The 15,600-nt window shown below is 45.1% G+C and overlaps 1 protein-coding gene across 3 annotated transcripts in view; it reads left to right on the forward strand.

Annotated features, from left to right (window-relative positions):
* Positions 1-15,600, forward strand: part of ADCK1 (aarF domain containing kinase 1) — an 84,713-nt gene that overhangs the window by 57,069 nt on the left and 12,044 nt on the right. For all 3 annotated transcript variants that reach the window (XM_052782843.1, XM_052782844.1, XM_052782842.1), the window contains exons 5-7: positions 1,358-1,516; positions 5,885-6,043; positions 9,279-9,395. In XM_052782843.1, coding sequence (XP_052638803.1) covers positions 1,358-1,516; positions 5,885-6,043; positions 9,279-9,395 — 435 coding nt within the window. The remainder of the gene's footprint in view (positions 1-1,357; positions 1,517-5,884; positions 6,044-9,278; positions 9,396-15,600) is intronic.

Here is a 15,600-nt window from a genome sequence, read left to right on the forward strand (position 1 = left end):
CTTGTCAGCAAAAAGAATATTCGTTTAACGCTTTGCATGAAGACTTTGCTTAGAAGGTCTTTATTCATATTTAATTACTAGGTCGCTGCAGCTCCCATCTTTAATTACCTTTTAAAAAGCAGGTTATAAAAATGCACTGACATTCTTTTTTGTTACTGCATAAATTACAGGCTTCTTAACTGCTCACCCGAAATCAGTCCAGCCCGCGTAGCTGCTCACCTGAAATCAGTCCAGCCCGCGGGAAGGGTGGGACAGGTTCCCTTTGCTGACTTCTGGATACCTCAGAGCTTGTCTGCACCTTGCTCTACAGAGCAGGACAGAAACCCTCAACTAGCATTACATGAACTAGCTCCGTGCCTGAAGCCACATAACGATGTTGGCACTCCCTCTGAGCTAATTAACCGCACGGATGGGCCTGGCTGGTCAGCCAGGCTGATACCACACTACCATGGTAATAGTTTCCAGGGCCTGAGCTGCCCTGTGCTGCACTGAGGGTCTCTAGCAGGGTGCTTGCTGTATTCTGCAGAGCAGACGGGCCTTTGCCCATCTCCCCTTGCCTCACCCATGTCTGTCTAGGTTTTTGCTTCCTGGACATCCCCCTGGTAAATCTACTTCTTCATCTGCAACTGTCCTTATAGTCTACTCCTGAGTTTCACAGCCAGAGCTGCTAGTAATTTCCTCTCCTGCCTGCAAAGCACTTTGCTGGCCCCACCTGGTGCTTTTTCTGAGCTAAGAGCACTGGTTACTTTTATTGGAGGTGTGAGAAAGTCCATCACATAAGACATGTTTTCAGGCCAAGTCATCAGAGGTGCAAACTGCAATTTTTGTCCCCCTGCCCTGAATCCAGCCCTTACCACTGCTCCCCGTCATGTGCTGGCTTTCACCCAGTAACCTAGCTGACGCAGGTGTAATGCATGGGAATATGCACTGTGAGGTTTCAGGGGGGGGTGGTAGGTGGTATTAAATAATCTGCAAGAGAAATATATGCAAAGGGACAGCTGTTGGCTTCTGCACCCAGTGACAACCAAGGATGCTGACCATAATTGCTCCAACCCATTTTCAGGACAGCCTGGAGGGGTCCCTCACATGCTACCTGGCCACTCCGTGTCCTAGCTGAAATGCACTGCTGGGGCTCTGCTACAGGCTTCCATAAGCAGAGTATCTCCAGGGCACTTCTGTGCTTGGCAGGCTTCACTGGGAGGCCAAGCAGTGACAAGGCTTAGGCAGGGGACGGAGGAAGGATGCAAGAGCTGAGCGTGCCCAGCTTTGGCACACACTGTCTCTGGCCTGTGGGCAGGGCTTTCCTTAGGATAGTCTCTGGTACCCCAAGCTGATGCCTCTTTCTCTTCTCCTGCAGATAAAAGAGCTCTTCGTGAGTTTTGAGGACACTCCTTTGGGAGCCGCATCGCTAGCCCAGGTGCACAAGGCAGTGCTGCAGGATGGGAGAACGGTGGCAGTGAAAATCCAGCACCCAAAGGTCCAAGCTCAGAGCTCCAAGGATATTTTGCTCATGGAGGTAAAACTACCTGTTGACTTTGACTTACAGAGCAATTGCCATTGAAACGTGTGGGGGCCACATTCACCCATGGTGTAAGCAAGTATAACACCACCATCTTGTAGCTTTGAAACCTCCACAGAGATAAATGTTGTCTTACGGGATTAATACAGAAAGTTGGTGAGGATTGCAGTGTAGGCGATTGTGTGGATGGAGAGACTGAACAAGAGGGTAAGAGTGAAGGGGGGCAGCGGGAGAAGACAGGTAGACATGAATGACATCAGAGTAAGTCCATATGAGATTTAAAAACTAGAAAGTGAGTCCTTCAGCCTGCATGCTCATTGAGGGATTTATTAAACTGGTCTCAGTTTCCCTTGCAGTCAGGTCTGTGTGGCCAAGGAAAAATCATTCCCCATGATTAGTGTGTTTTTCTTCAGTTAAATTCCAGTGTGGATTCAACAGTGGCTGAGGTTGCTGTGATTCAGTTCTGTTTCTTGATCAGCTCCTTAATGCTTAACTGATTCATGCTGGAAACAAAAACACTGAAATATGGAGTCACCTTACGGGCAGACACACAAATGAGGATTCAGCTAGGAACAATGCCTGTCTCCTGTTCCTCTCCTGAATGGTGGGTACCACTTATGTTCCCAGTGCAATGCTGTAGCTTCTCCCAAACTTCTAATTCTAGCCCATGGAAGGGAGGACTGGAGAAAAGCTGTGGCACTGCACTGCATTGCAGTACTCAAAGATGCCAGCGGTATGGTATGGAAGAGGAAATGGAGGTGGGGCTGAGGTGGAGGAGAAGGGAGGGATTAGGCCTGTAAATGGTAACACTAAAGCTTTTAGTTCTCGTAATAAGCATGTATCTGTATGTATAGTACAGTAATGTGCACATCCATTGGCAGACGTGTCAGGCATTGGAACAGGCTGCCCAGAGAAGTGGTGGTGTCACAATCCCTGGAGGTATTCAGAAAGCACGTAGACAAGGCACTTCAGGACATGGTTTAGTGGGCATGGTTGATGGTTGGACTCGATGATCTTAAAGGTCTTTTCCAACTTAAACAATTCTATGATTCTGTGTATGTATGTCCTGGGTTCAGCTGGGATAGAGTTAATTTTTACAGGAACCTGGGAGGTGGGGGGGGCATAGCCGGGGCAGCCGACCTGAACTAGCCAAGGAGCTGTTCCATACCATGTGACATCATGCTCAGTATATAAATGGGGAGCGGGCCGGGGGGAGGTCTCTCGACTTTCGGTGGCAGAGCGTCGGGTTCCGGGTGGTGAGCAGTTGCACTGTGCATCACTCGTTTTGTATATTCTTTCATTAGTACCGTTGTTGTTGTTGTTGTAACCTTTTTTTTGTGTTGTCCCAGTAAACTGCCCTTATCTCAACCCTCGAGGTTCCAGGTTTTTTTTCTTTTCTCTTCTCCGTCTCCTCCCTATCCCACCGGAGGGGGGTGGGAGGAGTGAGCGAGCGGCTGCGTGGACCTTTGTTACCGGCTGGGCTGAAACCAGGACAATGTCTATGGGACTAAAGAGGAGAAGATTAAGCTGAGGGGGTCTGATAAGTGTTTAGAGGGTACTGGTGATGCAATGACACACAGTTCTCCATCACAGGAGATCAGGAATCAAAGTTCCTGCCAGCACCCTCTCAGAGGAGCACATAACTAAAGCTTCTTTAGGCAGCTAAAACATCCTGCTTTGAGCAATCCTGGCTAGTGTGCAAAGAAGCACAGCTGGCTCCAGCTGGAGCACATCAGTTTGCAGCTGAATATTTGTTTTGAACTTGTAGTGAAAGAAATCTTTGGATTCAATAAAGATGTCCCAGTAAGATGGGACATGTCTGTTTCAGTGCTGGTTTGAGAACAGAGAACTCTTTGAACTGGTTTTGGGTCCAGCTGTAGATTTGGATTAGATTCAGGTCCTCTCCAGGACTGACTGCAGTGGTCTGCCCAACGAGTTTGCTTTTGTGAGTCATCACAGTCACAGCAGTTCTCAGGGGGCTTATGGCATCCTTCACTCCTGCCCAGGACACGATGGCAGAAACTAAGCAGTCAAGGAAGAAGGATGAGCAGGTAATGAAAGACTGTGAAACCAGGGCAATAAGAGGATTGTGTATGAATGAGCCAAGACCTAGACCCACCTTGGGACATTTGCCCTTTTAACAGTGGGTATCACAGAAAAATTCCACCCTCACACTATGTTGCTGTGATTGCTGGTTAAACTGGTAAGAGACATTTAAACAAATAATTTTAGAATTATTCCTGTCTTTTCTGTTTTTAGACTAATCCTCCTGGGAAACCTGAAACTAAAGCAGTGTATTTCCTTTCGGCAATTTAGTTTTGTCCTTCCTCTACAGACAGTCTAATTTGTCATCCTTGAGATCCGTTGTGTACACACAGCTATGGGAAAGTAGCTCACAACATGACACATGCAGTCTTGTTTTTAAAGGGTCACTTGTGGAGTGTTGGCTTACATGCATCATCATATTCTTGTGTGGGACTATTTCTGTGCAGGCTGCACTGAAAGCCAGATTATGTGCACTGAGGTTCTGGTCCTTTAAGAATCAGACAGACATTGCAGCTAGGTAGGATGTTGATTTAAATATTGATGGAGATGGTCTTATTTAGAGACTGATGGGAAGGAATCTGAATGGGAAAAGCTAGATGGAAAATTCCTAAATTCACTTGAGGTTTCATAGCATCAGTGCTGACTCTTTAAAAATCAGTACAGCATCTGATAAATCCAGAGAGAGATACCTCACTGCTCTTCTTATATCAATACTTATTTCAAGACAATATGTTAGACAGATGTCAGAAAAGGGACAGGCCAAATACTTGTTAAGTATGTCCCTGCTGATTGTCAAGTTGGCAAATTGATTAAAAACAGCATTTAAAGAAAGCAAAAAACAATGCATGAATTTTCTCACATCAGGCACCAATGAAATAATCCTCCAGCCCCTATAAAGTTTATGTACATGTTCATGAAGATCGCTGGTTACATTTCATTTGGGTGACATAAATTTGAAAGGATTTATGCCTCTAGATATAACAGTAGAAAAATCATTCAATAGTGTCTGGAACCTGGTGATTACATTTTTAAAGGAACATTGAGTTTGGAACTGACATTTAGATAAGAGAAGTAGAGACAGGGGTGGAGAACAAACGTTTTCACACAGCTGAACAGGAGCAGTGATGGTTCATAAATTTATTTTTTGTTATACATTTCAACGATAGCAGCTTTCTGTGTGTGCTTTAAATGTTTCTCCTGCAGTGCAGGAATTCCCACCTCAACAGTGGAGATCTAGAAAGGGAGACTGTCCAGGAACACACACTGACAAGTCTGTTTTTGTTTTCAGATGGATGTACAGAACAAGTAAGATAAAGACAGCAAAGTGGATTGCATTTTTATGTTTTATTCTTGTTTCATGACTCAAGTAGTTAAAAAAGCCAAACAAATTATTTTCCTTGAGATGTGGTCCAGATTGTCAGCTTGTGTAAATTTGTGATGCTGGTTGAGAAACTGGCCCTTCATTTGAACACAAAGCATGCTTGGCCGCTGTGCAGCTTTGATTGTTCCATCCAATCGCATAATCTTGATTTTCTTCAGGAAGGACTGCCCATCACTTGCCCCTTAAGTGTTGCTTTAAGCAAACATTTCCAGGAACTTTTCGGCTGGGCTTTCCAAGGCCCTGTGCAGCTGAATACCTTATCCCTTTAGGAAGAAGATGCCAGGTGGTGGATGTATGATACTTAGAAAACACCACCTCAGCATTGCTGAGAATGGCTGTGACTGATGCCGAGGAGCAACTCACCCTCTCACCCGCACCAGAAATTTACTTTAAAGATCTGTAGGCTACTACCTGTATCCAAACTCGACTGTCTTCTCTGAACTGCCCAGTGGATTTTCTGTGCTAGCAAAATTCTTGCTCAGCAGTGGAAGAAGTAACATAGAGGTGTCAAGTCTTTAGATCTTCCTCTTCTGCATTATCTGAGGGCTGTTTGAATGAAGCCAAACAGTGACTTGTAGAATTATAGGACTCAGAAGAGAGTCATTCCTGGGCCATGCCCTTGGCAGGATCTGGCCATGTGGTCTCTTCTCCAGGGCTTTGTTCACTTATTTCTAGGCAGCAGGCAGCTGGGCTCCCTTTGGTGTCTGTGCCATCGTTTAACTCCTAGATGTGCCTGTGTGAAAGGCAGGCTGAAATGTGTGTTGCACAACCAAGGCATGTGTTGTGTTATGATACTGCAGGAACCCTACAAGCACTTGGGGTGCAGATTGGGCTTTTTTGTCTCTAAGTTACATGAAATGATCCTATCAAAACAGCACTGTGTGTAGCTGTGTGGCTTTGGAGCTGATACAGCTGATTGTCTGTTTCCTCGTTCTCAGGTTCTCCTCTTGGTTGTGAAGCAGATCTTTCCAGATTTTGAGTTCATGTGGCTGGTGGAAGAAGCTAAGAAGAATCTGCCCTTGGAGCTGGATTTCCTCAATGAAGGCAGAAATGCTGAGAAGGTTGCTCATATGCTCAAGAACTTTGACTTCCTGAAGGTGAGGGAACATATATTTCTGTGTATGTATGTGCATTAATAGTCTCGCTTTATGTGTCTTGTGCACTTCATTCACCACCTGGAGGAACCATACAGAGGGAGAAGGGAGTTCAGTCCCTCTGTGTTGTTCATCCTAGACTGCTCTGCTGATACAGATCAGAAACTGCTGAGACATGCTTCCTCCTTGTCTGTTTCCTACTGTAGGCACCGTATATTGGATGAGGAGTGGTGGCTTGGGGCCAGCAGTCTCTGGAGCCTGCTACTCATTTTCCCAAACACTGTTTCTGAACTTGTCCAGAGACCTATGAATTTGCCACTTTTCCTGGGCTTTATCTCAACTGAGGGCAAGAAATGGACATAAAACAGAAAAGCTAGACTGAAGCTGATGGTGTCAAGTAGGATGGGGACACTGTGTATCTCAGGAGGAAGCACGTTCGCATGAATCCTTCCTCTGGATAAAAAGCACATTCTCACTCTGGAATTGAGCATACATCCTTCATACACATCCATGGCTAGTGCATTCATGTTACCTTCATACACAAACTCAATGGCAACCATATTTTGCTCTTCCCCACTGACAATCTTACCCCACCTCCCCTGCTACACACTGACTAAGGTCACTGACAAATGTCTGAAATACAACCAGACATGTACATCTCTTTCTTGGAAAGAAATAAGCTCACATCTTCAAACTCACACGTGCACAAATCTTTTGCTGACATACAAGAGGCCCAAACCTCCGCTGTGTGCATTCTGGAAATACACAAGTATGGTCGAGCACACATAGTGCTATGGGCACAGTCACTGATGTAACTGCATTTGCATATACACAAAGGCAGCAAAAAATGCACCCTCCTTTTGACCCTCCTGCATACACATATCAAAATGAGGTTTTCACCTCCTGTTTATGCAGAAGTCCCAAGATGGAAGTGGCAGATGTCTGAAATGAGGTGAGTTTTTGTTAGACTTTACAGGCTGATGCATCCATTTTTTTCTTGCTTCCTCCATGCCAGGGCTATAATTCCTTGTCACCTGACTCCAGGTTTGGGGCAGTTCTTTTGGAGCGCAGTGGCAGCAGTGGCCTTCCTGTAGACACAGATAGCTAGAAGCCACCAGGTCTACAGAAGGCCAAAGGCCAATGATTTTGCTGAGTGGGCACTTATCAGAAGTGATGCACCTTGGAGAGCTATATCCGTTGCAGCTGTAACTAGGATACTGTGAAGTAAATCCCCATGGAGACGGCCAATCACCTCCTCGCTGGGTTAAGGAGCTATCATGATATCACTATGTGTAACAATAACAAATGGCTTGAGATGGCTAAATAATGGATCCTCCTGTCTGACCTGCCAATTCAGAGATGTGTTCATCACCCAAAGGCAACAGAAGAATTGGGCTCCTGTATCATCAATTTTCCTAAACACGCTAGAAAGCTGAGTAGATTTTGTGCTGTGAACCTGTTTGAGCTTTTAAAGCCAAAGATAAATTGTTTCCATGCACTAGCATTACAGCCAAACATCTGTGAGTAATTAAAAAAATCACTGAAGAATTTGGCTGGGAGTGAGAGAGGCATCTCCGAGAGCATGGATAGTGCTTTACAAGCCCATGACTTGCCCCTGTAAATCTTGAGACAAGAATGAGTGTCATCTGAAATGATTTAAAGTAGCAGGGATCAGTGAGCTAGATGGGCTGGGCAACTGTTAGTTTTGGAGTTGGTTTGCTTTCTCACCAATCTAACTGCAAAGAACGGACATCCAGATAAGCTGGGAAGGCTGCGAGTAACTGAATCCCCCTTGTCCATAGTGGATCTCTGGCATCAAAGTCTACGCAAGGTTAACATGCAAAGTATGCCAGGAGTGTTGAACGGTGGGACTGAGAGATGTTGGAATTGCTCAGCAAAAGAGTCATTGATCTAAAGTGGCACACACATGGTAAGGTAGAAGTGGGTGACATTGGGAAAATGGTCTCTCTAGGACAGAAACAGTGGGGGAGGCAGATAGTTTGTGAGGGACTGAGTCACTGTCAGTAGTTACAAGCAGGATATAAAACAAATGCTGCTTGTTCAGGAGTTATGATGAACTACAGTGGCCTGGCTGGTTCCCCTGGCTTTGGTCGCGCTAGATGGACAACACACCTTACCTCTTCCTGTCCTGCCTCAAGGCACTGGACACTTGCAGTGTGCGAGTCCTGAGTCCACAGCTGAGTCAGGCAGGTGAGGAAAGGGGGCTGCACAGCCAGCTGTCTCTTTACAGGATCCAAAATGTGTATCTGTATTGGGACACAGTAATGGGAATGGGTGGAGCTCCCTTATATCTTTGGTAAAATGTACCTGTGTGGCTTCACCCACGTGCAAAGGCAAATCTGAACAGCTTGGGAGATTGGTCAGCACAGGGATGTTAGGAATATCAAAAGGGAACTTCAGCAAATGGACTCTTGACACTAGGGACTTCAGCATGGAAAGAATTTGGCTGGAGAGAGAGGCTGGAAAAGGGGAAGCCAGCCTAAGCGATGCCTGCATCACTGCCTCCCTTGGTGACACCGGGCCTCTTACTGGTACCTCACTCAGCTTGATTTACTGCAGATTGAATGAAAAGTGCTTTGACATTTTAGACTTGTTACTGTGTCACATTGGCAATAAGAGAGTTAAGGGTCTCCCAGGGTTTCTGTGACAAGCCCGTTATTTGGAATACTTGATTTTTCTCCCAGTTCAATTGCAGATGGCCTAAATATGCATGGTTTGTCAGCTCAAAGGCGTTTGTGTTCCAAGGGGCACTGCGGAGATACAATTTATGATGATGGCTTATCATTTTTAGAGCTGCATAAGTGGGCCCTGTGCGTAGCAAACGAGATGCAGTTCCTGTCTAAAGGAGCTGAGTGGATGATTCAGAAACTTGCAATAGGTAATAGTTAAACAGCCCAGCTAGAGGAGCTGCAGAGCAGGTAAGAAAGCTCTCAGATGTCAGTGGTAGTGGGCGGTGGTCAAAATCTTGTAGAGCATGGCTAGAAATGTTGCACGAGGACAGATCCTGCTGCCGTTGAATTGGTGTGTTGTCCTTGCATGCATTGCTGCTGTCCTGGGGAAGAAGCTGGTGGATGGATTTACCTCCCTTGTGCTCAGGAAAAAAACAAGTCCTCACTTCAGCCTCTTCGATTTTCACTTCTTTTCTGGGTTATGTGTGATACATTCTCCTTGCTTTCACAGCCTGTCGTTTGACCTAATCCATCTGTTCCTTTTTCAGGTCCCCAGGATCTATTGGGAGCTCTCAACAAGGCGTGTCCTTCTGATGGAGTTTATGGAAGGGGGACAGGTGAATGACAGGGCCTACATGGAGAGAAATGGCATCAATGTCAATGAGGTAGTTTCTCAGCCATCTCTGAATTGGGCGTGGTGGGCAATGCCAAACTGATGATGATAGCAACTGATGATGCAATGTCAAACAGAGGCTGATGGGATGGGGAGGGCAGAAAAGGGAGCACATACAGATGTGAACAGAGTAATCAATCTGAGAGATCTCAGTTCTTGTGCTTCTGGGAAAAGTACATAACCCCTTGTGCAGAACACTTTCCTGTAGGCTACACGGCTAGAGAGATCTTCAAGGAGACAGATGGTGAAAGATGACCGTGCTCTTATATTACATACACCCATGGTTTATTTCAAGATGACGGTTCCTGTTACCCTAAAGGAACAACTTCAGCTTCTGATTATTTTTGTCTCTCTTCTTCCCTGTCTTTCTTCTGCATTAACTTTCTCATGGACAAATGCATGGGATGTAGCTTTTATATCCCAACAGCTATCACCTTATGCAGGAGATAGACATCATAGGTCTTATATGATCACAGTTATTAGACTGCTGGAGCCTCGGCCAAGGTGCTTTGCATAATATTCTGACATGCGTTGTTTTCTTCTGCTTTCCAAAATCTCCCTTTTTGTCCAGATGCAACAGTTTTCTTCTTTGCTTCCTGGTCCTACATTACTGTGTAGTTTTGCAGTCCTTCATTAAACAGCTGCCAGATTTCATCCCTACAGAGAGGCTACATTTCCCCGATGAGTGAAATAATAGTTTGTGTGTGTGGCATGAAGTCGGGGAGAGCACTTTGGATTCTCTGTGGCTGAGAGATTCTTGAGGAAAAGAAGGTATTACTTCCCAGAAGGGCTGAGATGATGCCAGGGGAAAGGGGTTTCAGCCATTGGACTGTGTGTAAAGCCACCCCACCCAGTCAGTGAGTGCTGATTGAGGCACTGCTGCTTGCCTTTCCCCTTGTGTCCTGTCGAGAAGCCCCAAAGCCGCATGTGGTTGACTGGCTATCAAAGAGCTATGGCATAAAATCAATTGTACTTAATCTGTCCATCCACTTACCTCTGAAATCTGAACACTTCCTCTCTCTCTGCTCTTCCTCCTCTCTGCTCCCTTTCTATCCATGGCAAAGTTCATGTGGCATCAGTTAGAAACATGCCAAAGACCTCTCAAGGGAGGGGAAATGCGAGTTCGGTATGCCCCACAAAGAGAGAACATTTAGTGTATCTTCTCAGCTGCCTCCCTAAGTCAGCGTGCAACTCTTTCTCTGCCTAAAGAGCTCAGCCAAATTACAGGTGCAGGACTGAGTAACCTGCCTCTTTCTCTGCCTGTTTCTCTTCACCTCCTCCTCTGCTCTTGCACCCCGCAGAAGTCAATGAGACTAGTAAACTCTGCAGGCAGAAAGGCAGGCACCTTTTCATGTGTTTCTCCACTGAAATACAGGAAAGGAAGGTCTAAGGTTAAAGTAGATTTTGAGACTGTCTTTCCATTGTAATTGTGATGAACAACCCAAGGTCAATGGGTAATAGTGAACAATGCTCTCTTCCCTGCAAGATGTCTGATACATTTTCATTCAAGGGACTTCCTAAATGAATACAACCTCACCCATAGATAGTGCAGTCTCTCTCTTTTCACGTCTCCATCAGGAAGAATTTGGAGCATTTGGGTCACTGATTTTCTTCCGTCCTCTCATCAGGGCATCACAGATGTCATTGCCAGCTGATCAGAGGTAGACACAATTCCTTCTCTGTGTCTATTTTGTGCTGATGATCTTTCTTTGTACTTACCAAGGTAAGTGCCTCAATGATGCATCTGGTCTGCAAAGGACCATGGACTTTGCTATCAAGAGAGATTTTAAAAGCCTCATCCATGGCAGAACATGCAGTCAGCTCCATTCACCTGGACAAGTCAACTGGTCAAAAGCAAGAGAGTCGTGCCTTTGAGTGAGTTTATCCTATCCTTTTCTTGTGCTATAAAGGCAGAGGTCAAATCTAGCCCACAGCACTCAGATACAACAGTGAATATTCCTCAAGCCTCGAAATAGTCAGTCAGAAAGGCTTGTTTTGATGCATTAGCAGGAGGACTCGAGCAATATGTACATTGAGATTTTGAGCTGGGCTTCCTCACAGTTCTCGGACAACAGATCCATTCTGAGATCAAGGTAGCTAGCGTAGGATAGCTCCTTGGGACTTTAGTTGCTTCTTTGAATTTTCTCAAACTGCTGGAGATAGCAAAGCTGTCTGGAGAAGCCCAGGGAAGAACATTCTTTGCAATCTTCCATGGCTTTCTCCAGCCAGTCAGGGTGGAAAATTCAATGACTTCAGCCTTTCAGTGGGATATTTTGCTGCCAGTATGTGCCAAAATAAAGAGAGAAGCAGCTATTTTCAGTTTTTCTAACTTGCAGAGTCTTTTGCTTGCAATAGGAGACATTTAGGGTGAAAATTCAGCTCATTTTTTTGTTCATCCGTGCCTTTGGGAAGGTTGTTTTGTGACGTCTTGGCACAGTAGGTTCCATGCAGCAATGAAACCACATATTTTGCTGATTCTGAGCTGGTCTCTAAATGATGGCTAAGATGTAATTTTAAAAAAGTTGTCAACAGACTTCTACTACTGCAAAGTATAAGCCTCTGAGACTTCTGGCAATCTGTCAGGTATAGGATGTTACTCAGCTCAGGGGTAGGACTCAGTTTCTGTAAACTCTCTCAGTGCCTGCGCTGAGCTGTTCTTTCTTCCTTTTCTCTCCCCACTCCCTGAAATCAATGATTAACTTCTACTGATTGTACTAAAGCAACAGTAGAAAGGAGGGAATACTGAGCCTGTCAGAATCATGTGGTGGGGAATGAGGTCTGTTATTATGGCCACAGTAAGATGAGGTGGGAGCACTGCACACCCCAGACTTCTTCTCTGGCAAGGTGCAGCAGATGGAGACAAATATGACCAAGGTCCATTATCAGCTGCTGCTGTTGATGCCCTGGGTAAAGAACTGCATGGCATGGTGGTGAAGTGAGCAAAATGCAGCAGACACTGAAAGGAGCATGAGGAGGGGGCGGCAACCCAGGTTTCAAAACTATGACATGGCTTATAATACACAGCAGTTCTGGCTTTCAAGAGGTGCATTAGCTCCCTATAAATCACCTCAATCTATTTATGAACCTCTCTATCATCTTATTCCATTTTGTTTTACTGGGCGGAGGAAGAGGAGTCTTCACTAAGCAGGATTTCTCTTGTGTGACAATGCAGCCTTGAAAAGCAAGCTGAGCCTCTCCCCTCTAAATGGAAAGGATCCCTGAGGTGAAAGCTCCCTTCAAACCAGGTTACTGACATTTACTTAATACCGTCTGTAGCAGGATTATCATTAAAGCTGCCCAAAAGCACATTAATCTCTCTGGATCCGTCCAAGCGCTGGATTGTAATGGCATTTAATCAGAGAAGGCTTTGATTTCTAAAGACAAGTGCAAACACTGAAATATCTGCCTGTGGAACAGTTACTTATTCATGTGCAAGTGTAGCTGAGGATGAGCATGCAGCTAGGATATTGACAGTGGGAGGGAAGCCTGAGAGGGGAGTTGCCGAGAAATGAGTTGGCATGAATTTTGAGGGAAGACCAGGCCATGGCAGGGTTAAGAAGAGGGCCACCTGGAAACTGGGCTGTTCCTGTTTCAAGACACAAGAGCATTTACAGTCTTGGCTGGGAAGATACATTTGGGAGAGGTGGGTAGAGCAGGGAAGGGAGGAAAAATAGACTGAGGGCCTCTCAAGATGTTTGTAGCATACTGTATGCAGTAGGGAAGGAAGGATAGCAAGGCTACTTAGAGCATGGACTTTTAAAGAAGATCCCAAATGGTACAAATGCTCCTTTTGCACCCATTCTGATTTTACCTAATTCATTTATAGAGACTTTGTCTGTATACAAAGCTTAACATTATCTCTGATCTGGTGCATGGGTCCATCCTGTCCCTCCTTGTGGATGCTCTGCCCGTCTCCGCAGAGGCTGCTGGATCAGCAGGCTGTGGGAGCTGTGGAGCTTACAGATGCACTTGTGGCATGTGCTGTATTGCCTCCAACTAAGGAGCCAGCTCAGGTAGCCAAGTGGAGAGTCCCCCATGATCACCCTGGCTTGGACTTGAGTCAGGGAAAGGAAGTGATACCATGTACTTCAGCTCACTAAGAGCCAGGTCATGAGCCATGGATGATACAGAAGTCAGGAAAGTGTTTTGTCCAGCTGAGAAGTGAAAGCAAACAGCTAAGATACTTAAGATGAGCTACTGTGCACAATTATTGCCATCTGTCACCCCATCCTACTGTGGCTTTTTGCTTCCTTCTGTTACTAAATGGGTTCTGCACTGGAATAGTATCTCATAGCTTGATAAAGAGCCCAGCTACCTTCTCATGGTTGACAGCTTTGCAGCTTGAAATATGCTTTCAGTGCGGGATTTACCCTTCTGCCAAGAGTCAGGAGCTGCTGCCATGTAGCTGCTAAAATTTAAGTGGGATTTCCCAGGATGGGATCCCTTTGTCAGCACAAGTGTGGAAACCTCTCATGTCTCAAGTATTTGTGCTTATAATGCTCAAGTTTTAGATGAAATGGAGCATGGAGAACACCACTGTTTCTGGGGAAAATGGCTATTCTTGCCCTTTGCACCTGCTGATTTAGTCTGGGGAGAGGTTTCCTTACAGATTCTCCTATATTCCCTCTTTTCTGAAGCTTAATGAAAATTCACAAGGCACTCGTAAGCAAGGATAGTGACTTCCAGCATTTCCATCTTCTGAACTGTGCAAAGACACCAGGTAAAAGAGCTAAATTACATGTGAACCCGTTTCTTACTGAAAGTCAGTCTTGAGCATCAGTGTCAATTAATTGCTTAAGTCTTACCAAGATGCTTAACATTAAATCCAAGGAAATACGACTACAATTAAAGCCAAGGGAAGATGATCCCCATGGCCATTTTGAGTCTGACAGAGATGCAAGAAACATTAATTAAAAATTAAATAAACAGCGACTGGTCTTCTCTACCTGTGTCCTTTTGAGAATCTGTAGAAACTTACCAAGTTAGTCCTCCAGTTCCCTGGGCAGATGAGTCAGAATATTTCTCCCCTCTTAAATGCCATGGAAGATGGGGCATTGAGCAGGAAAATAATTTCCTCAGTCCCCAACAGAGAGTATGGAGCATGCTAGGAGTACACTCCAGGAGTCCTAAAAATTATTCCTGTATCTTATTGACATCGTGTGTGCCCAGACATCACCTTGCTGTGATGCTAGAACAATGCATAGTGATAGTACTGCATTACAGAGTACTGTGTTTTGATCCTCACAACTGGATCACAGAGGACAGTGTGTGAAATCAGATCTCTTGTGTGTGACCATCCTAATCTGCTATGGACAAGAGCCATTTCAGAGCAGAGACATAGAGCAGGCTCCAAATTGTCACTATTCTCCATCCACACCCTTTGATAATTTGACACCAGTTTAATTGGGCAGGATTGCCCTAGCAGGATTAAGCAAACCCTTAGATGGCTGTAATAACAATGAAAGAAAGCAAAAACCCAATACACTCTTCAATCCAATTAACCTTCGATTAAGGTTCCAAAATCAATGCTATTATTTTGGCCTGAGGAGGTAATATTGAGCCCTGAGAAATGAGCTGCACAACGACCTTTACTTTTAATGAGATCAATAGAAGTTAGTGTCGCCATCTCTTAAAATAATTGGCAAATATTACAGCCAAATTAAGGCCAGAGACTAGTATCTGCTCCTGATCTAAAGAGACAGTCACAGATGGAGGTGGGACAGGAAGGGATGATGCCCTATCATGCGGTTTCATCTGGGACTTATCCGGGGCAGGCGGTGTGATCAGCTCTACAGGACCATGTCACAGGATTTTTTATTTTGCCTTTCTTCTTCATGTCAGTTGGAGGCATGGAGCCAGGACCACTCGAGCTTGCTCACAAGGCCAGGAAAGTATCAGTGACTTTCCCTGAATAACCCACACTGGTTTGTTACATTGCAGCTACCCATGAACATGATATATGTGCCATCTTTTTACTGTAGGAGTATTCATAGGCTCAAATTTGCACGCATTCTTTCCTTTCTGAGAGGTTTCTTGCTAACTATTGCGTATTGGTGTTTGTAAAGATACTAATTTGTGATGGAGTTTCCAGTGTTTTGTTATTGTCAGGTTCCTCTGTCAGCTGGGTGTGCTGATTTGTTAAGAGGAGAATTGCATACAGGGGCTGGTGTGTGCCCAGGAGTTTGCTATTATGGGGC

This window comes from Harpia harpyja, chromosome 3 (assembly GCF_026419915.1).
Source record: "Harpia harpyja isolate bHarHar1 chromosome 3, bHarHar1 primary haplotype, whole genome shotgun sequence".
Classification (NCBI taxonomy): Eukaryota; Metazoa; Chordata; class Aves; order Accipitriformes; family Accipitridae; genus Harpia; species Harpia harpyja.